Below are 18,600 nucleotides of genomic sequence, written 5' to 3' on the forward strand. Positions count from 1 at the left end.
CATATGCTAATGTTTTCATTTTCAGTTATGCAGAGTAATAAACTTGTTCCAAAAAATTATAATAGGCTCCTTATTGAGAACATGTAATTTCCTAGATAAACTATTTTTTAAAAACAAGAATGAAGTAACAACCACAAACCTTGTTCTTCAAGTTCCCCACCATGCATTTTCCCATCAAAGTCTTCTGACATCTCAATGGCATTATCCTCGCCCTTAATGTCTGATTTTGAGTTAGGATCCTCTTTATCCTTTTCTTGACCTTTCTGAAATGTATCTTCTGCCTATATAAAAAAAAGCATTATAGAAAGCATAAACGCCGTCACTTTGCTGTTGTTTATTCAGCTCTAAATAGAACATAAATATATAAGCCACCATTAATGATATTAAGTTATCTCTAGGGAGAGGAAAAATAAGAGAACCAACGGGGATATAACCACACACAATAATTTCTGGTTTGCTTTAGTAGGTCTGTAATTTCTAGTTTTATTGCATTGGGATTAGAGAATATAGAATTTTGTTGAAGTTTTCTTCTTGTGAATTGTTAAAAAAAAAAAAAAAAAAAGGCAATTCCAGACATATGCATTCTTAAAGAACGCAAAGAATACGCATTCTTAAAAAAAATAATAACTTCTTAAGAATAAGAAGGATAAAAAATTCAATCCTATTATAATGTCCACATCTTTAATATTTTTATCACTTTGGTCTCAGATAGTAACTGAATATAATTTTTGTTCACTTCTCCTTAAACTATATGTATTCCTGTATACTCTAGGTGTTATTTGTGGCAGAAGATTCATGATTGTTCTCTTATTATGGTTGAATTTTATTTTTTTCAAACTATGGTTGGATTTTAAAATGCTTTTTAAAAATACAAACACAATAAAATCCCATTAAAAGAACTGTAAGCAAAACAAAGAGTTAGTTTCCCATGGAACCACCATCCTGCAAAAATCTCAAAGAAATCAGTATCACTGACATTCTGGTACATCTTTTTATCCAAGAATACACCTAGGTGATCTGTATCAGTACACGCCCCCCACATCTTTATAAACAAAAAGGGATCACTGCTTTACTAACTGCTTTGCAATCTGTTTTTCATTTCTTTTTTAAAAAATTTTTTATTTTTAAGTAATCTCTACATTCAACATGAGTCTCAAGCTCATGACCCCGAGATCAAGCGTTGCATGCTCTATTGACTGAGCCAGCCAGGAACCCGGTTTTTCTAATTTAAAAAATATCTTGTAGATAGATTTATATGTATCAAGATGGAAATCTATCTCATTCTGTCTAATTAGCTTAAAGCACTGTTCTGCATGGATGGTGTCATAATTTTTTTTTGATGGTGTATAATTTAAACAATTCCCTCCTGGTAAGTATTTGGAATTTTTTTTCACAATCTTCACCATTATAATGTTATAGGGAACATCCTTGTACAAAAAAACCTCCTTCATATACCTATTTATCTTTAATATTAACATTTCTCTCAGAAAACACGGAATTCCTAGGTCAAAGAATACATACAATTAAAATTTATGAAATATTGCCAAATTGTTTTGATAGCTTTTATCCCACTTCATGTTTTTTTGCACAGGATTGCACTTTTCTATTAAGTTTGTGATTTTTTTTTTTTGCTTTAATTTTTTTTCCATGAAAAAAGTAACGTTGACAAAGAAGTTAAATTTGAGAAATACAGAAAAGCCAAATAAAAAAACGTATGTGTATTAAACAGAGCTCTACCATCAACACTAGCTTAACTCTTTTTGTTTTTCTTTCCAGTTTTCAAAGGATAAGTTTGAATTGATTTGCTTCTTTAAGCTATGGTTGTAGCTATTAAAAATAAATAAAAATGTGTGGTCTGCTTTAGATTTAGAATATAGGAGCTTAAAAAAAATTCCATTATTTCTTCAAGTCACAGTTGGTAAATCTGTATGACTAATAATAGTATGCTTTAAAAAAAAAAAAAAAAAAATCACTCCCAAATAAGACAGGCATTTAAAAAAAGCAACACAGGAATCTTAGCCCAAAACACCTATTTCAAAAACATTCTTGATTCCAACTAAAACAGGATATAAATTAAGATTTTTCAACAGGTCTTAAAGATATACAATAGAATCTGTTAATAATAAACACTGGTATTATTATTTAATGCACCTACTTAAAATAGCCAAGTTTTTTTATCCTTAAATGAGTCACTACCAAAAATACTCTAGAATATCAAGATCTCTCCATTTAAAATAAAAAATTTTAGATTACTTCCTTGTCAAATTATAGCCATAACTAATGACTGAGCTACAAAGATCCCTTCTGTAGTTTTTTGGCTTTTTATTTATCTCCACTCTCTAAAACTTTAGTATTCTTAGGGCTCCACAAACCAGAGTTTGAAAATCATTAACCTAGTAAAAAACATTCATGTATAAAACTTAATATTGAGAAGAAAATAAAAAGGGAGTGAGTTTCTGAAAACTGTATGTATATTTCGGGCATGCGATAACGTACCTGTTCTTCATTTTCTATCTGGTCACTCACATCTTTCATGCCCTCGCCTTCCCCAATTCCACCTCCCTCATAGTCATGGAATTCAGTTGCTCCTTCTCCTGCTGAATCTTCCATGAATTCTTTAGGCAGGCAAAATCCCTTAAAAACAAGAGTGAATAATTAGGTACAAAAGCAATAAAAGAAAAATAATTTTTGACCTTTTCTCTCAGGATTTTCAATCTGATGGAAATTCATACAGTAGACATGGCATTTCCTTCTTCCTTGGTGATAACAGTTATTATGCTGTTCAAAGCTGGACATTAGATTTAACATATAAGCTTTTGACTTTGTAGAGGTCTTTCTGATATGTAGTAATCTTAACTGGCAAGACAAAAATCTGAATCAATTATACTAGGACAACATTTTAGGACCAAGTCACTCAGCAAGAGTAGAACCTCTCAAGTGTCTAAATCCCAAAGGGATAATTCATTCTTCTTTATTTACTTCTCAAATTAGTAAAGCCAGAGAGCAGCCTGGGTGGCTCAGCAGTTTAGCACCACCTTCAGCTCAGGGCGTGATCCTGGATAATTGGGATCGAGTCTCATGTCAGGCTCACTGCATGGAGCCTGCTTCTCCCTCTGCCTGTGTCTCTGCCTCTCTCTCTCTCTCATGAATAAATAAATAAAATCTTAAAAAAAAAAAAAAGAAAAGAAAAAGAAAAAAGAGAAATTAGTAAGTCAGAGAAGAGAGGAGGGCAAGAAGACCTATAACCCTGGAGGTACAGCAACTTGAAGCAGATGCCACAGTGGGAAATTTCATTTTTACTTCAAAAATTGAAGAAAATTTGGTGTGATGCTCAAGTAAAATGTTAATTTTAATATAAAAGAAACATGCCTCCCCCTCAACTCTTGAGGTAGAACTGTCACTCTTAATGTATGTGCCACGTTTTCTACCAAGGCATCTGGCATGCCATGGGTTCTAGAGTCAAGAACAAGGTCAGACAAAGAAAAGACTCATGAAGTGTTAACAAAACAGTGTTTAGTGTTGGAAAATATCTTGGAAAGGAAAATCAACTACTAGCATATGGGACAAAAATGAACAGAAAAACAAGTATAAGAAAAGACTAGTTCTCAATCACAAATTTTATCAGACAAGCTATCAAGTTATTTGTCAATCTTAGGATGGAAAAGTACTAAGAAATCAGCTGCCAACTAACACAGAATCAAGAGCCCCAAACCAGTTGCCAATTGTGTCACCAAAAGCTTTCCATGGATTGTTAGAATTATGACCTAGATCTTAGCACTGAGTCTAACCTACTTTGTTTCCCTCAGGACTATTCAGAAAGGATATGAATACAATGTGGATTCATAAAAACTTAAAGGAAAGGCAAAATCACTTTTAGGACATGTATTCCTGGAATATTGATTGAAAAATATGTTTTGGTTAACTTAACTAATTTTCCCATTGCACTACATTATTTTAAAATAGGTTTAGATATAGACAGAATACAACCATACAGGAGAAGACTCAGATGTCCTTCTGCAGGAGCATCACTACAGTAGCTACCTCTAGAACAGCCAAAGGACTCCCAACACTTTTGCTTATATCAGACCCCCAAACCCCACCCGAAGCACAGGCCAAATTCACTCTAGAACCTGTCAGATCAGAGCAACAGCACAAGTGGACTAACACAGCTAACTCAAATCTCAGGGCACCCTCACTATACACTGTCCTGCTACTGTCTTTTGCATGTAGTCTATCTTCCAAAGAGTGATGGGGAAAAAAACAAAAACAAACAAACAAACAAAAAAAAGTGATGGGATGTGAGATTGGCTCAGTGCCCATTGAAGAGAGGGAGCAAATCGGACTAACTCATTTATTATTAAACAAATACAAATATCTATCCTCTAGATATGCTTGCTGCATGGGCTTGCCTCCCATTTTTAAACCCTTTCTAGTATTCCAGATACTCAGAACTAAGAACTCTTGACTATTTATAAGAAGGCTAGACCCAATCTTCAGTCTGTAAATTCCTATCTTTCTCAAGTGATTCTCACCTGTATTGTACCTGGATTTGGAGAAAATCTTAGAATACTAAAGAAATAAAAACAAAACAAAGTATATATTCAATTAAATGTAGTTCTCACAAAAACGGTAAGGAATGTAGGCAGATCTCACTTTACAAATGAGGAGACTGAGGCTCACGACAGCCCCTGGAGTCTAGGGAATTCATCAGAGGGGGACCTGCAGGTTCCAAGACCTTAATGGAAACAGGCTTAGCAAAAGGGTGCTGGATAAAGCCCTGAGAAATCCACAGGGAGAGCAAATCACCTATTTGTGAAGGTTCAAAAAAACCAGCTTGGGAACCCAAGCACTAATGGGTATGGAGGATCATGGACAGTCCTTACCTCCTGGGCCAACTCTGTAAAGACCTGGGCAAGCACAGAGAGCAGCTTTGCAGTGCTACGGTGAGTTGCCAGAGACACAGTCAGGAAGAAGAGGACAAGGTCTGAGTATCTGGAGAGCATGGGCACCAGACGCACCAACACGCAGCAGGACTGGCTGAAGAACTGTGGGCAAAAGATCACAAGGCCTGTTCACACTAGTAACCAGTACCAGGTTTTCTCTGGGGTAATAATAATGTTCTATAACTAGACAGCAACAATAATTGCACAACACTGAACCTACTAAATGCCACTAATAGTAAGTTTTATGTATATTTTCTCTTATACACACACACCCTTATGCTCACTGGTATTTCCTCCTTGTTGACACAAACCCTCACGAAAGTACATTTTAAATTCTATCACTTAGTTTCACTTAGTTAACAAGGTTTTTCGTTTTTGCTTTTAAATAAGACGTTTACATACAAATTCTATTTGGAATCAAAGTTAGCACTGGAAGCAATACTAGAGACTTATGATATCCTACAAAATAAATTGCTTCTCTGGGATCCCTGGGTGGCGCAGCGGGTTGGCGCCTGCCTTGGGCCCAGGGCGCGATCCTGGAGACCCGGGATCGAATCCCACATCAGGCTTCCGGTGCATGGAGCCTGCTTCTCCCTCCGCCTGTGTCTCTGCTTCTCTCTCTCTCTCTGTGACTATCATAAATAAATAAAAATTTAAAAAAAAAATTGCTTCTCTGGACTTTTATGGACACAGCAACTTCCCCCTCTGCTGGTTTGTTGTGAAGGGAAAGGTATTTGCAGGGTGTGGCCATTCAGCCTTAGAGGACAGCAGCAGCATCCACATTAAGATCAAATACCCAGGAGTATGTGGTGGAGTATGAAAGAATCCCAAGAAAATAGAGAACTCTGGATTGCTGGCATTTTTTGCGTCTGTGCATCTTACAACTATAACCCTTAGCTAGCAAGCCCTAAGAATTACAAAGTTTGTCAGTGATGTTTACATGCATAAAGAAATCAAACTTAGTGATTTTTTTTTTGCCACAAAGGCCTGCTTTGGGACCAACCACATGGAGCAAAGTGAGACCCACTCTGCCTTTGCTCAGCCCACTCTAGATAGCAAGAAGTCTATATTACCGTGTGCTTTGATGCTATGCCATCCTCGCCATATGATTTCAGCCTCTCCAACAGCTCAGAGACAGCGGAAATTATTTTCTGAACATGCAGAGCGCTCACATCAGCCCGTAAGTCATCCTCTAAGAGTTTTGTTAGATGTCCTGATTGCAATCTTTCAAAGCCTGCTGCCTCTTTCATTCACAGAAAAGGAAGACATGATGAATAATACAAAATACTCTTTTCATCTCCATTCATCCAGTCATCATTCCTAACATCTGTCCTTAAATATTTAGCCACAAAAATATATTTAAAAATTAAATAAAATATAAAAATCGTTTTTGCCTGATTTCAGACATACCATCCTCTTCTTGTGGTCTTGTTTGGTCAGCGTTCTCCTCTGTCTTTTTACTGTTTCTTTCTGCTAAATTCTGGATGGCACAAAGGATGGCCCTGATGGCAGTTTCCACTTGCTCTGAAAAATCTTCCACAAACCCTTCCTCCAACATTTGGTTTCCTAGTAAGTAACATGGTGCAAAACAAAAAAACCCCAATCATTTGCTTCAATGTCTCTGGAAATAATTAACAATTCTCACTTGTTACTTTTTACAAACAGCTACCTATCAAGTACCTACTATGGGTGAGCCACCGTGTCAAATTGCTGAAACAAAGGTGAATGAGACTTATTCCTTATCTAGATAAAACCTACAAGAGTTTACCATCTTTTATTGAATGCTTTCCTGGAAGAATGCCAAAAATATGAAGATAGTTATGATGGTGCATATAAACACCAACTTAGTTATCAGCCCTCAACTTTCCAGTGTAAGAGAGAATGGTTTGTAACAGCGAGTGAGCCTGTGCCACCTCCCTACATATGTGCTACAAAGTGATATCATCAATTCAGAGGCAAGGTAGTCAAAGAAAAGAGGCAGCAATAGTTAAAAGCTGTGAGTTCCAACCATACCTGTCTGTCTTAGAAACCTGGATAGATATGTCTGGAACAAAACATAATGTGTTTTTAGGATAGGCTGGACTTAAATCTGTAAGACATCACTCCTACCCTGGGCTCTGACTCCCTTGTTGAAGGACAGTCCTTACCGCCTTGGCTGCCTAAAGCAAGTAGATGTGTCTTCCAGGTAGTAAAGTCATCTGTGGCTTTATTGATTTCTCCTCTTAAATATTCCAGGCTCTCAACTAATGCCATTTGTTGATCTGTTTGCTCAACCTCCATCCCTGGAATAATGAACAAGGACTCTAGGCCTTGCAAATGAACTGACATCTGGGATAGGCAACTCAGCCCAGAAGAGCAAACTTCAAAATCTTTCCTGCAACAAGAGAAATGCCACAACGTTGAGAGGAAGGGGCTACCGTACACACACACACACACCTCCCTCCAACCACTAAAATTTAAGCAGGGGAAAATTCACTCCATTTCAAGATTAATAGTGAAATATATGCCACAAAGCACCATGAAAGTCCACAGAAAAACAGAATTAAAGCAAAATCCCTTTCATCACTTGCTCTCATTACTAAACCTTGATCAAGTACCCGGGCATAGAGAGAGACAGTAAAGACATAGGCACACTCACCAAGAATGAAAGAGAGTCTCACAGGACAGCTGCCTGATTTTGTCCACATCAGCTTTTACTGTTTTAATAGTTTTCAGCATCTCTGTTAATCTTGCAGTTGACTGTTGCCAAACTTGGTCCTGTTTACGCATCAAGCAACCAGAGGGCAGCTGATTTCGAGGTACTGGGGATGGATAACTCAGTTCTGATGGGACGAGGTCCTGTACTGCTCTGGAAAACCGTCCCTCACTGAGGTCTGGTCCTTCTGGGTAGGCAGCAGAAGGCTGACCCTGTGCTTGGGCATCACCTCGGCCTGGAGTTGGCCCTGCACTGGGGCAGCACTGGAGGAGCCAGGAGAGCTGCTCCAGCAGGATCTGGCTCTGCATGGCTAGGTGCTGCAGCCTTTCTGTCCACTGCTGCACACCATCCTGAGGAGGGAAGGCCACTGGGTACACCAATGGGCCAGTCAGCCTGCTATGAATCTCCTGCACACAGCCAAGGAGGTTCCTGTGCCGAGAAACCAACAGGGAAAACACATGGCACCTTAAACTGTGTCACCATGTTGTTTTAAACAGGAAATTCATTTATTTCTAAACAAAGTATGGGCTTTTTCACATAATCAAGAAGACAGGATCCCCCACAGATAAGAAGTCTGTTAAATGCCTTTTAATACACTTAATTAAACACATCCTTCTGAAGACTGAAAGGAGGCTCTTCAGTCTTTCACAAGTATCAAAACTCACTGCTTATCTATTCCCTTACAGCTTATCACACCCAACATAGTCACACCACTGCAGTGATCTCAACCATTATTTAAAAAAAAGAAAATCCAAGTAATTGTAGTATACTTTGTTAGATAAACCCTTATGAGTAAAGAAGAAAACAGCTGTAGCCAAAGTGTGTATATAGTCTGGAAATACTACCTTTCAGCCAACAATCCACTCAACAAATGGATGACAGCCTTCCTAACTGTCCTCATCTTTTAAATATCTATTTCCAATGAGAAGCATCTGTGTATGGCTCAGTAAATTGCAACTCTGTGATCCAAAAAGCCTAATGAATGGAAACAATCACAAATCTGATCTGTGTTCAGAGACAGATACTCCAATACCATAAACACAATCCTGTCACACAGCCAGATAGACTGTCAACCACAAACCCCCTCAATCCAGACCTGGGTGTACTTTAGCCCGGAGCTCCTCCTCCAGGGCCCATTCTCCCAAGAGGTGGTACCAGAACCACAGAGCAGAAGCAGATCACCAAGAGCAAGGGACAGAGCCAAGAGAACCGCCACCTACATCTCTGAGCCTCAAATTTCATTTCACATGAGAGCGGACTCGAACAATTCTTCCTAATTCATGCCACAAATCCTACTAACTAGTTAGCAAATACCTGAGGAGGATCCACTGCTCAGTCAGCGTGGTCAGGGAGCGTCGCTGTCGAATAAGCATCTTCATCAAATGTGCCGAGAACCCTTTGCACCGCTCAACGTTGCTCATGCCCAACTCCTGACAGGGGGAGAAGGAAGCATGCCAAGGTTGCCGCTGGCAAACACCACCACCTATGCAGGTGTCATCAGAGAGCCGGTTCATCTAATCCTCTCTGGGGAAAGTGCCCCTTGCGTAGATAAGCTTTGGATATAGACTGCAGTCTAGAAGCAACGCATTCATCTTTTTGAGCAGTGCTTTTCAAATTATGCGTCCAGATGTTCCATGAATAGGAACTAGACTTAACATCAAAATTAGTAGTCTTTTCTCAATTCACAAAGAGAAAAAAATACCTGAAGATGGCATTCTCACTTGAAGCTTTTTTGACTTAACTTTTCTTATGCATTGGGTCTTGCTGGCAAATGTAAGTAACAGAATTTATGATAAAATGCTCCATGATTAAACACAAAATTGGCCAAATCTGATTTATATTAAGTTTAATGATGTTCTACAAAAAACTCAGTCACTTTCGGTAATGTACTCTGATCACTTAACAAGACTTGAGAATGCTACCCTAGGGGAACAACAGGAGCTTTTTTGGGGTTTCTGCAAAATCTCTGGGGTTCTGTCACCTACCTTGACAGGAGCTGCTAAGGCTGCACTAAGTCTGGCGTGTCGTGCAAGAGAGCGAAAGAAGTATTTCTGGCATCCATCCCATGAAGATGAGATTTCTGTAAGCAGTCTAGAAAAGAAATCAACATGATTTACTTAAATAAAACCACTATTTCCCAGCGCAGATCCTGAAGACTCAAGAGATTGAGATTGTTTAATCACAACTCAAAGTCAAGTGTGTGAATAAATTTATTTCTGTGCGGTCTCATTCAGTCAGGTACTTGTCAGCCCTTTATGTGAAAAATGTGTTATATATTCAGCACTGGAAGGATAGTAGGGAAATAAATTATGATGACAATATAGTTTCCTTAATGAAAACTTTGTAACTATCTTAGGAGTGGAAGCTAAGGGTCATAAATTCTGATGCTATAGGGGCCAAGCAGATAATATAAATGATTAAGGACAGCCAAGCACAAAATGATACATGTCAATGACAACTGACTTCAATGTGGAATACGCAAAAGGTATTGTTGAAGACCACAATGATCTGAAGAGCATATGTCCTGTCAAAAGGAGGGAGCTACAGTTTTAACTTTTGACTACATGGGAAAGTGAACCCACTTGGCCAAATCTTCCTGAAAAACTGAAATCCAGAATATTTATGTAAAATTTCTACTTTTGGGGTGACTGCCTGGCTCAAGTAGAAGAACATGTAACTCTTGATCTCAAGGTTATGAGTTTGAGCCCCTCGTTGGGTGTAGAGATTGCTTAAAAAGACTTAAAAAATAATTTCTATTTTTTACAATGTTGTGTTGAATTAAAATTTAAAGCATTGAGAGGACCATTGGCAAACAAAATACAAATGTATGCATACCCAGGTGAGCAAATCATCATTTACAACCACCTCTGCCATAGTTATGAACACAGTTCTGTCTCAAAAGGTTCTCAAATTCAAGAATATATTAGAAATTATAAAGAACCTATGTACAGGGAACAGCTACAAATGTGGCCATTCTCTCATGGATTTTCACCTGTGAATTGAAATCAAGTGAAGAGACCTTAGGAAAATCAAAGGACCAAAAATATAATGGGAGAGGTGAATACAAGGAGGAAAGGAAAAGATACTTTTAAAAAAGTGTGTGTGTGGGGGGGTACTAGCTGGCTCCATCAATAGAGCATACAACTCTAGATCTCAGGATCAAGAGTTCAAACCCCATGTTGGGTGTTAGATGGAGGCAGGGAGGGAAGGAGGGAGAAAGGAAGAAAAGGAAAAGAAAGAAGAAAAGGAAAAGAAAAAGGAAAAGGAAAAGGAAAAGGAAAAGGAAAAGGAAAAGGAAAAGGAAAAAGAATGAACTCTTATTGAACGAATGCTTACCACAAGCCAGATCCTAAGCCAGGGACTTTTCTAAGTGTTATCTGTACACCAACACTAGGAGAGAGATATTCTGTACCCATTTTGGCAAATAAGGACATGGAGGCTTAAATAACTTGCTCCGTTTATAATTTAAAAAACAAACCTAGAATCAGCTTCCTGAGTGCTGACTATAGACAACGCGCTCCGGACATCTAATGGGTGAAGATAAAGCATCTCTTGAGGGTTTTTTGAACGGGCCCAGGCAAGACCTTTGCGATATGACAAACCTGGGAAATAAATATCATGTGTTTAAGAAACTCAGAAGAGAATGAATGTGCCATGCCTCATCCCATCCCACCATCATTGCTACTCAAAATAAAGTCCTTGGAACAGCACAACCCAGTAGCTTCTTAAAAAAAAACAGGCTCTCAGGCCCTGCCCTGCACCTGAAACAGAACTACTACACTTAACGAGATTCCTCAAGTCATTTGTACATGCACTAAAGTTTGAGAAATGTTGCTTTCTAAGTTATGTTGAAAGGGTGGGTGCCATACAACATATGGTGATGAAAATAAAGCATGGTTTTTGAGAAACTTCATTACAAAACTGTGAAAATATTTGGAAATCACAAATGGTTCATCAGAGGAATTTCATATGTGTGACTGTACTCTCAGAATGGCATTTCAAAATCTTGCCTACATACCTTCTGTTTCCCACCATCAACCGTCTCTAGAAATTTCCCCTAAATCACTCACGTTGTTTCCCCTGCTAATAGCTGACCATCATTCTCCATCAGGTTTCAAGCAATAATCTTACCAGTTTTTGCAAGGTGTTGAAAGAGGTCTGCTAAAGCTCGCTGCTTCCGCAGAAGAATGTGCTTGGCTTCTGATCGTTGCTTCTCCTTCTCTGCAGAGGACTCCACCTTTAAGCTCTGCAGTTCACCTACAGAGGAAATCACTTCACCTGAGGAGATAATGAGGCAATACTGAAATCACAAGGGCTTAGTCATGTGTTAAAACCAATACTCAAGATTCAGTACGTTATGGAAAATAAGAACCAGATGACGTTCATATTTAAGGCTCTGACAACTAGCATAGTCCCTAGCACTTTGTAAATTCTAAACTAAAGGAATCAAGATGCATGGAAATAGAAAATAAAAAATCATGGATTTTATCTCAACAAACAACCCAAATAAAAGTAGTTGTTGTTTTTTTTTTAATCTAGGGATTTATGTTCGATCGGGCAGAAAGCACTTGTTTAGCACTATGCGCAGCAATTTATAAGAATTTAAGTCATCTGAGATAAATTTCCCATAAATATGATACATACTGAGCTCCTATCCTATACCTAGTTCCTGGTAGATGTTCCTTTATACCGTACAACTCCAGAAGCATTGATTTCTAGCTGCTTGGAGAGGCTCAGAGAGGTCTCATCACTTTCTAAAGTCCATTTACTTAAAGAATGGACTAGGAGGGGTCAGCCTGGGTGGGTCAGAAGAGAGGCCTCAGAAGAAACCAAACCTGCTAGTACTTTGTTTTTGTATGTTTAACCTCAAAACTGAGTGAAAATTAATTTCTCTTAAATCACCTTTGTTAAGGTAGCCCTAACAAACTTAACACGGGCCATCTAGCCTTCCAGTAGTCAGCAAATGTACTGCATACAGACACTGCAGGAGTGTTAGAGAATTATGTCACAGAGTGGGTGCCCTTTCCAGAGGATCCACATGGAACCTTCTGTTGATCCTGGTCATCAGGCTTAGGGTAGGGAAGGTTATCTTGAGAATGGAGATTATTAGGCTATTCTTCTAACAAGTTTTAAAGATAAAGAGCTCCCTGAGATCAGACTGTAGCCTCACTAAAGGACCTGACACTACTGACACTACACTCACTAGGGATGAAAGGGGAGAAGGATAATGGTGAAAGGTAGCCAAGACCTCAATCTATTAAGTTCTAAAATCTGTTCCTCAGTCATTGCTGTTATACTACAAAGCAAATCTTGACTCTCAACTTCCCTATGTGAGGACAACCAGGGAGATGAAATTGCTCCATTTCTCCACAGTGGAGAAAACAAGAAAACTTAAATGAAAGAAGATTCATCCACAGAGAGACAACAGTTTGAGAGGTAGGGATAGCTTACAGACTCTGGGAAATCCATCTCTCCAACCAAAGAGAGCTGATATAGACAAGGCTATTGTAGAAAATGGCATAACATAGCATTAGTTTACATTAAAGGAAGACAAGATGAAAATTATGGCTCCTGCATCTGGGGTCTGTTAGTTTTTAGCCCACTTGTTTAATTCAATTAACTACTCAACACTATTCAAGAGATCAAAAAAGGGCATACATAACAAATTTCCACCCTCTTTGGGGACTGGGGAAAACAGAGAGCAAACCCCACCCTCTGCCCTGGCTGCTGGTACCCACCAGTGAAGTGATCGAGGCTCTCCACTAGGTGAGGCAGACGGCTTTCCTTCAGGAATGTCAGGCACATCTTCCTCATTCGTTTCATGAGCTTTGGCAGGCGACGCAGCAGCTCTCCCTCTGAAGGAAAAGGAGCACCCTGACACTGTTCTGGAATCACAGCCTGTGAGACAAAGCACAAGTTAGTCTCACTGCCAAGAACAACAGTAATAGCACTAACTTGCACATGTGCTAAATTTAAATGCTACACCCCTCCAAACATACCTGGCTCAGCAAATATTAAACTCTCTCCTCCCCATCTCTGAAGTCTCACAAAAAGCATCATCAAAATGAAAAAGGCATGTGTCCTGGATATTCAGAAACCCCTCCTGCTGCTCTACATGAGATCACTGTAGAAGGAGCTCTTGTACCCCAAGCCAATGCTACCTGTGCTAACCATAAGAAGGCTCCAGTCCTCATCTCTGAATGTAGTAACACTGCTATCTTTATGGTACTGTGCTGCAGTGCATTTCTCAGCCACACAAATCCTACTTCTAACCATCTCTCCCCACCCTCCACTTCCTGACAGTTCAATTATCAGGAACCCAGACATCCAATAAAGGGGAAAGCTTTCACCCACAAGGGTCTATTTTCTTTTTTTGTTTTTGTTTTTTGTTTTTGTTTTTCCTTTAGAATCCCTGAAACTCCTATGTTGTCATCAAGAGCAAATAAAAATTTTTGGTCATCAGGACAGAAATCAGTGAGTTGATGAATATAATCAAAAGAAAGTAAACTTGGCACCCATATCATTTGTAGAGCCATATCATGGCTATATGCTCAATTTCTATTATGCTTTCTGTACTGCGAAAATACCAAAAATAGCTTGAGGACCTTCACTGCTTACTCTATGGACCCAAGATGGGAAATATAGTAAGAAAGCAAAAGCTATTACTCTCTTGAGGTGTGCTCCTTGATCCCAGAGCTCTTTACATCTAAGGATATGATGTGAGAACATACATCCTATAACAGATCTGCTCACCCAAGCTCTCCAGGACTATTATATTTTCTGGAATTTTACAAGCCAACTCTTAACTGCTGGTGCTTGAAACTGGCCACAATAAGAGAATTTATATCATGGTCATCAGCAACCACTAAAAAATCAACAGAGTACTGCATACAGTCACTCCCTGTGCGGCAGCTTCAGTGGCGTACTCCTCAACTGATGCTTCGAGTCTTCTGTCACAGGTAGATGAAATCTTCACAGGTGAGCACAATACTTACTTCTCATAGGTGACCATTAAACTTTCAGTACCAGGATCAATGCTTTCTGCATTACCATGCAGCAGTGTCAGGCAGACATACAAATGCTGTACTTGTCCAAAGAGCAATATTTCAAAGGCATTCCCTTGCCTAGTTCTAGGAACACCCCCTACAGAGAAAGCACACATCTCCCCTGACTAGGCAGGAATAAGCAAACACTGTCTTAGAGATATACCTGTGCAGCTGCCGGCCGGGCCAACAGGGTCTCCCTCAGTGCCTTGTTCAGACTCTGAATGGAGGATGCCTCACTAGTGGCTGCTGGCTGTGACAAAAAGTCAGGCTGCTCCTCCTTGTGACTCTCCACCAAGGATGACCGGCAGGGTTCACTCAGGACAGCTTCAAATTTCTTCATGAACTTAAAGAGGGTCCTGGCCCCAGGTAATGACAGATGAGGAGGGAAAAATGGGTGGAAAGTGAGGAAATGTAGAAGTGGCAAAACGCATACATACATAACTTAATAACCTATACGTACTGTATACATGAACTCCTTAGATATTCATAATCATCCTGTTTGTTTTTAAGGAAAAGTAAGGCAGGTATTGTCATCTCCCTTTTCTAGAAGAAAAACCTAAAGTCAGGAATGGTGGGATCACTTCACTCAAGCTAAAACAGCTAATAGGTGACAAAAGACTCAACCCTTCTACAGTGCTTAGCCTGCTTTGTCTCAAGGCACACCAATTCCTTTTGCACACAGATTTTGCTTTGGGTGTTACGGTGCTGTTGAAAAGCCACACCAAAACAATCTAGTGCTTCATAATAAGTTCAAGGCAACACTACGTCAGGCCACATTAACAATGTAGTCTTGCTATCTAGCATACAAAAGTTCTGAGCTTTGGTTCCCCCCATTTTTTTTAATAGGCTCCACACCCAGCATGGAGCCCAACGCAGGGCTTGAGCTCATGACCCTGAAATCAAGACCTGAGCTGAGATCAGGAGTTGGACATTTAACCAACTGGGCCGCCAAAGCACCCCGTCACCCTCCAATTTTTAAAAAATGAATTACCTGTGTGTCTTTTCCACAGATTGTTTAATGGACCAGAAGCTGACATCATTCCACTTGGATATTTTAACAAATTCCTGAAAGATAAATGAAGATCAAGGAATGGGTTATCAAGCTGGTGTTATTCTGTTCCTTTCTAAATCATCTGTTTGCCAAAGACCAGAGCCCACTCCATCCCAAATACCAGACTATGTACCAGTAAACAAGTCCAAAAAAGGAACCACCTATTTGTCACAAAGCAATGAAAAGAGTGCTGCCACAATCAACAGGTCACCTGATATGTGCTGTTTGTGCCACGGTTGGTTCCATAACCACAGAGTTCTCAAAAGACAGGGCCCTCCTTTCCCCAAGGCATCCTGATAGCACTCAACACTAAATAACACTCCTCTGAGGTGGATAATCAACCTGGGCAAGAGCAGGTGAGGGAGCACTAAAAGAAGTATGTGGCAATCCTCTTGAGGAGCCTTTGACTCCACTAACCTCTCAAACCCCTGGACAGGTCAGTAATGGAGCCAACGCCACAAAATGTAAATCTTGCCATCCTACTTGGCAGTTGCAATGCTCTCTTCCACTCCCGAGAGCCCCCCGGCCTCACAGTTAAATAGATAAAAGAACAGAACCAAAAAGAATTTACTGATTTTATTCTCCCAAGAATGATCATGACAATTGCTAATCTTACTTTAAGTTCTTTCTCAAGGGGAGAACGAAGTTCCATAATTTTGGCTTGGACCCGGTCAAAGAATTGCTTGTAATAATGGTACAGATTCCACAGAACACTGCAAAGTGAATCTGGAAGAAATGAAAAGGAAACAAAAACACCACACACTTGCTGCATATGCTACTTGCCACACCTATGGGCTCCAACTTTCAGTGATGCTCCTTCCTCATTACTTTTAAGACCATGAGATTATAGCACAACATTCCACAGGTAGATTATTTAATAGCTCATTGGGGAGCCTGAGTCTAGCTGTTCTCAGAGAAGCAGGCACACTGTCAACACCAGCCCATTTTTAAATTTCAGCTTGTACTGAATTTTTTGCACTTTTGTTCTTAAAGATGGTGTAATCAGATGTTCCACTGAACACAATTTCAAACCCTTTCTTGGAATCTCAACATAAAGTAAGCAGAAACTGAGCCCATCTTAAAAGATGGTGAATTAAAAGGTTCACCCTGGCTGCTCATTCACATACAACCTATAGTCGTGGTTTTGTTTCATCCAAATAGGTGTGGTCAGGGACAGTAATTAACAGTGTTTTATGTGCAGTTACTTGACATGTAGCAGAGCTCTCACTAGATCAAAGAATCTAATTATGCCCTCGATCAAGCAAAAGCTTAGCAGGACATCTACACTGTCTAGACAGAAAGATCTGTAGCCTCAAAAAAAAAAAAAAAGATCTGTAGCCTCAACACACTGGTTCCCAAGATCTGAATTTGGCAATTAATCTCTGGCAGAGTCCACTAGTCAGGGCTTCATCTATAACCAGTTTGTACTTTAATGTTATTCTCTGTATCTAATGTGAATCACTTCAAAGTAAAAGATGACTAAAAGTATCTTATTTATCTTTAAAGATTTTATTTATTTATTCATGAGAGAGACAGAGAGATAGAGAGGCAAAGACACAGGCAAAGGGAGAAGCAGGCTCCATGCAGGGAGCTCGATGCAGAACTTGATCCTGGGTGTCCAGGATCAGGCCCTGGGCTGAAGGTGGCGCTAAACTGCTGAGCCACCCAGGCTTCCCCAAAAGGATCTTATTTAAAACCTGGTATGCAGAGATGCCATACCGTGGCTGGTATGCAGAGATGCCATACAGGTGGCTCAGTTAAGCATCTGACTCTTGGTTTCCGTCAGGTCATGATTTCATGGGTTGTGGGACAGAGCCACACATGAGGCCCCACACTCAGTGTGGAGTCTGCTTGAGATTCTCTCTCTGCCCCTCTTACACTCATGCATGCTCTCACTCTCTCAAATAAATAAATAAAATCTTTGTAAATAAATAAATAAAACTTGGTATGCAACAAGATACCTATCTCATGGAGAATTCAAAGCCTAACCATGTAAATAGCGTAGTGTAAAAGAAACACACACACACACACACCCTCCTTACCCTTTCCTTCAACTTGAGGCATCAACAAGACATGACAATGGAAAACCAGTAACATCTGAAGTCGTACGTGGAATTCTCCCAGTGAGGATCCTTCAATAAATGCTTGTAATGTGCTGACCAGCAACATCAGGGTCATCTGTTTGTCATCTTTAGAGATTCAAAGTGGAAAACATATGTACTTGCAACTATCATTCTGGATTTATAACATGCATCTAATCTACTATGGGACACACTGAAGGATGGCAGGCAAGTACAGACCACTTAATGTTTCAAAGCAAAACTTTGAAGCAAAGGACTAGAGATAAATTCTAAGCTGATATAAAAACAGCTGCAGGCAGGATATGTGATAAATGCAGTCACAGCAAATTATGAAACTGAATATAAGATGTTTTTTTTAAGCATGAAATGAAATACTTTTAACTAAAGGACATCAACTAGTACCTAAGGAGAGAAATCTTCATTGTGACTTGTCTCTTGGATACAGAGAATAAGGAAACCTTATCTTACAACCAGCTCTCTACAATTTGAACAAAGTCACTTAAAACTCTCAGGAATACTATCAAGTCAAATGATGAATTCCATGTAAAAGCAGTGGTGCCAGGAAACAAGGCAAACAAGTAAATCCTACACTTTGCAGCACTCTCCAATTAGCCTGAAACTTTTAAATATGCAGGGAATTTATGGACAGGTGTTACCTTCCTGTTCCTCTGTTTGTTCCTGCATGTGCTTCTCAAGCATCTGATAGATAGAGAACCAGTGTTTAGTGGATTTCTCAGTATGGCGCTTCATAGTATTATCCAAACTCATAGACCAGCAGCTGAAA

The 18,600-nt window shown here is 39.5% G+C and overlaps 1 protein-coding gene across 4 annotated transcripts in view; it reads right to left on the reverse strand.

The window, feature by feature from the left end:
- The window catches only part of MDN1 (midasin AAA ATPase 1), a 166,613-nt gene that overhangs the window by 21,789 nt on the left and 126,224 nt on the right, over nucleotides 1-18,600 (reverse strand). For all 4 annotated transcript variants that reach the window (XR_011997104.1, XM_072737323.1, XM_072737331.1 and 1 more), the window contains 17 exons: nucleotides 18,473-18,594; nucleotides 17,778-17,924; nucleotides 16,352-16,461; nucleotides 15,676-15,749; nucleotides 14,848-15,040; nucleotides 13,377-13,536; nucleotides 11,770-11,916; nucleotides 11,117-11,240; nucleotides 9,624-9,729; nucleotides 8,953-9,068; nucleotides 7,582-8,067; nucleotides 7,091-7,317; nucleotides 6,354-6,509; nucleotides 6,017-6,186; nucleotides 4,884-5,045; nucleotides 2,497-2,634; nucleotides 140-281 (listed from right to left, as the gene is read on the reverse strand). Coding sequence is in view for 3 of the 4 variants with exons in the window: in XM_072737323.1 (XP_072593424.1) it covers nucleotides 140-281; nucleotides 2,497-2,634; nucleotides 4,884-5,045; nucleotides 6,017-6,186; nucleotides 6,354-6,509; nucleotides 7,091-7,317; nucleotides 7,582-8,067; nucleotides 8,953-9,068; nucleotides 9,624-9,729; nucleotides 11,117-11,240; nucleotides 11,770-11,916; nucleotides 13,377-13,536; nucleotides 14,848-15,040; nucleotides 15,676-15,749; nucleotides 16,352-16,461; nucleotides 17,778-17,924; nucleotides 18,473-18,594 (2,780 nt within the window). In the remaining variant the exon portion in view is untranslated. The remainder of the gene's footprint in view (nucleotides 1-139; nucleotides 282-2,496; nucleotides 2,635-4,883; nucleotides 5,046-6,016; nucleotides 6,187-6,353; nucleotides 6,510-7,090; nucleotides 7,318-7,581; nucleotides 8,068-8,952; nucleotides 9,069-9,623; nucleotides 9,730-11,116; nucleotides 11,241-11,769; nucleotides 11,917-13,376; nucleotides 13,537-14,847; nucleotides 15,041-15,675; nucleotides 15,750-16,351; nucleotides 16,462-17,777; nucleotides 17,925-18,472; nucleotides 18,595-18,600) is intronic.

Source organism: Vulpes vulpes, chromosome 1 (assembly GCF_048418805.1).
Source record: "Vulpes vulpes isolate BD-2025 chromosome 1, VulVul3, whole genome shotgun sequence".
Classification (NCBI taxonomy): Eukaryota; Metazoa; Chordata; class Mammalia; order Carnivora; family Canidae; genus Vulpes; species Vulpes vulpes.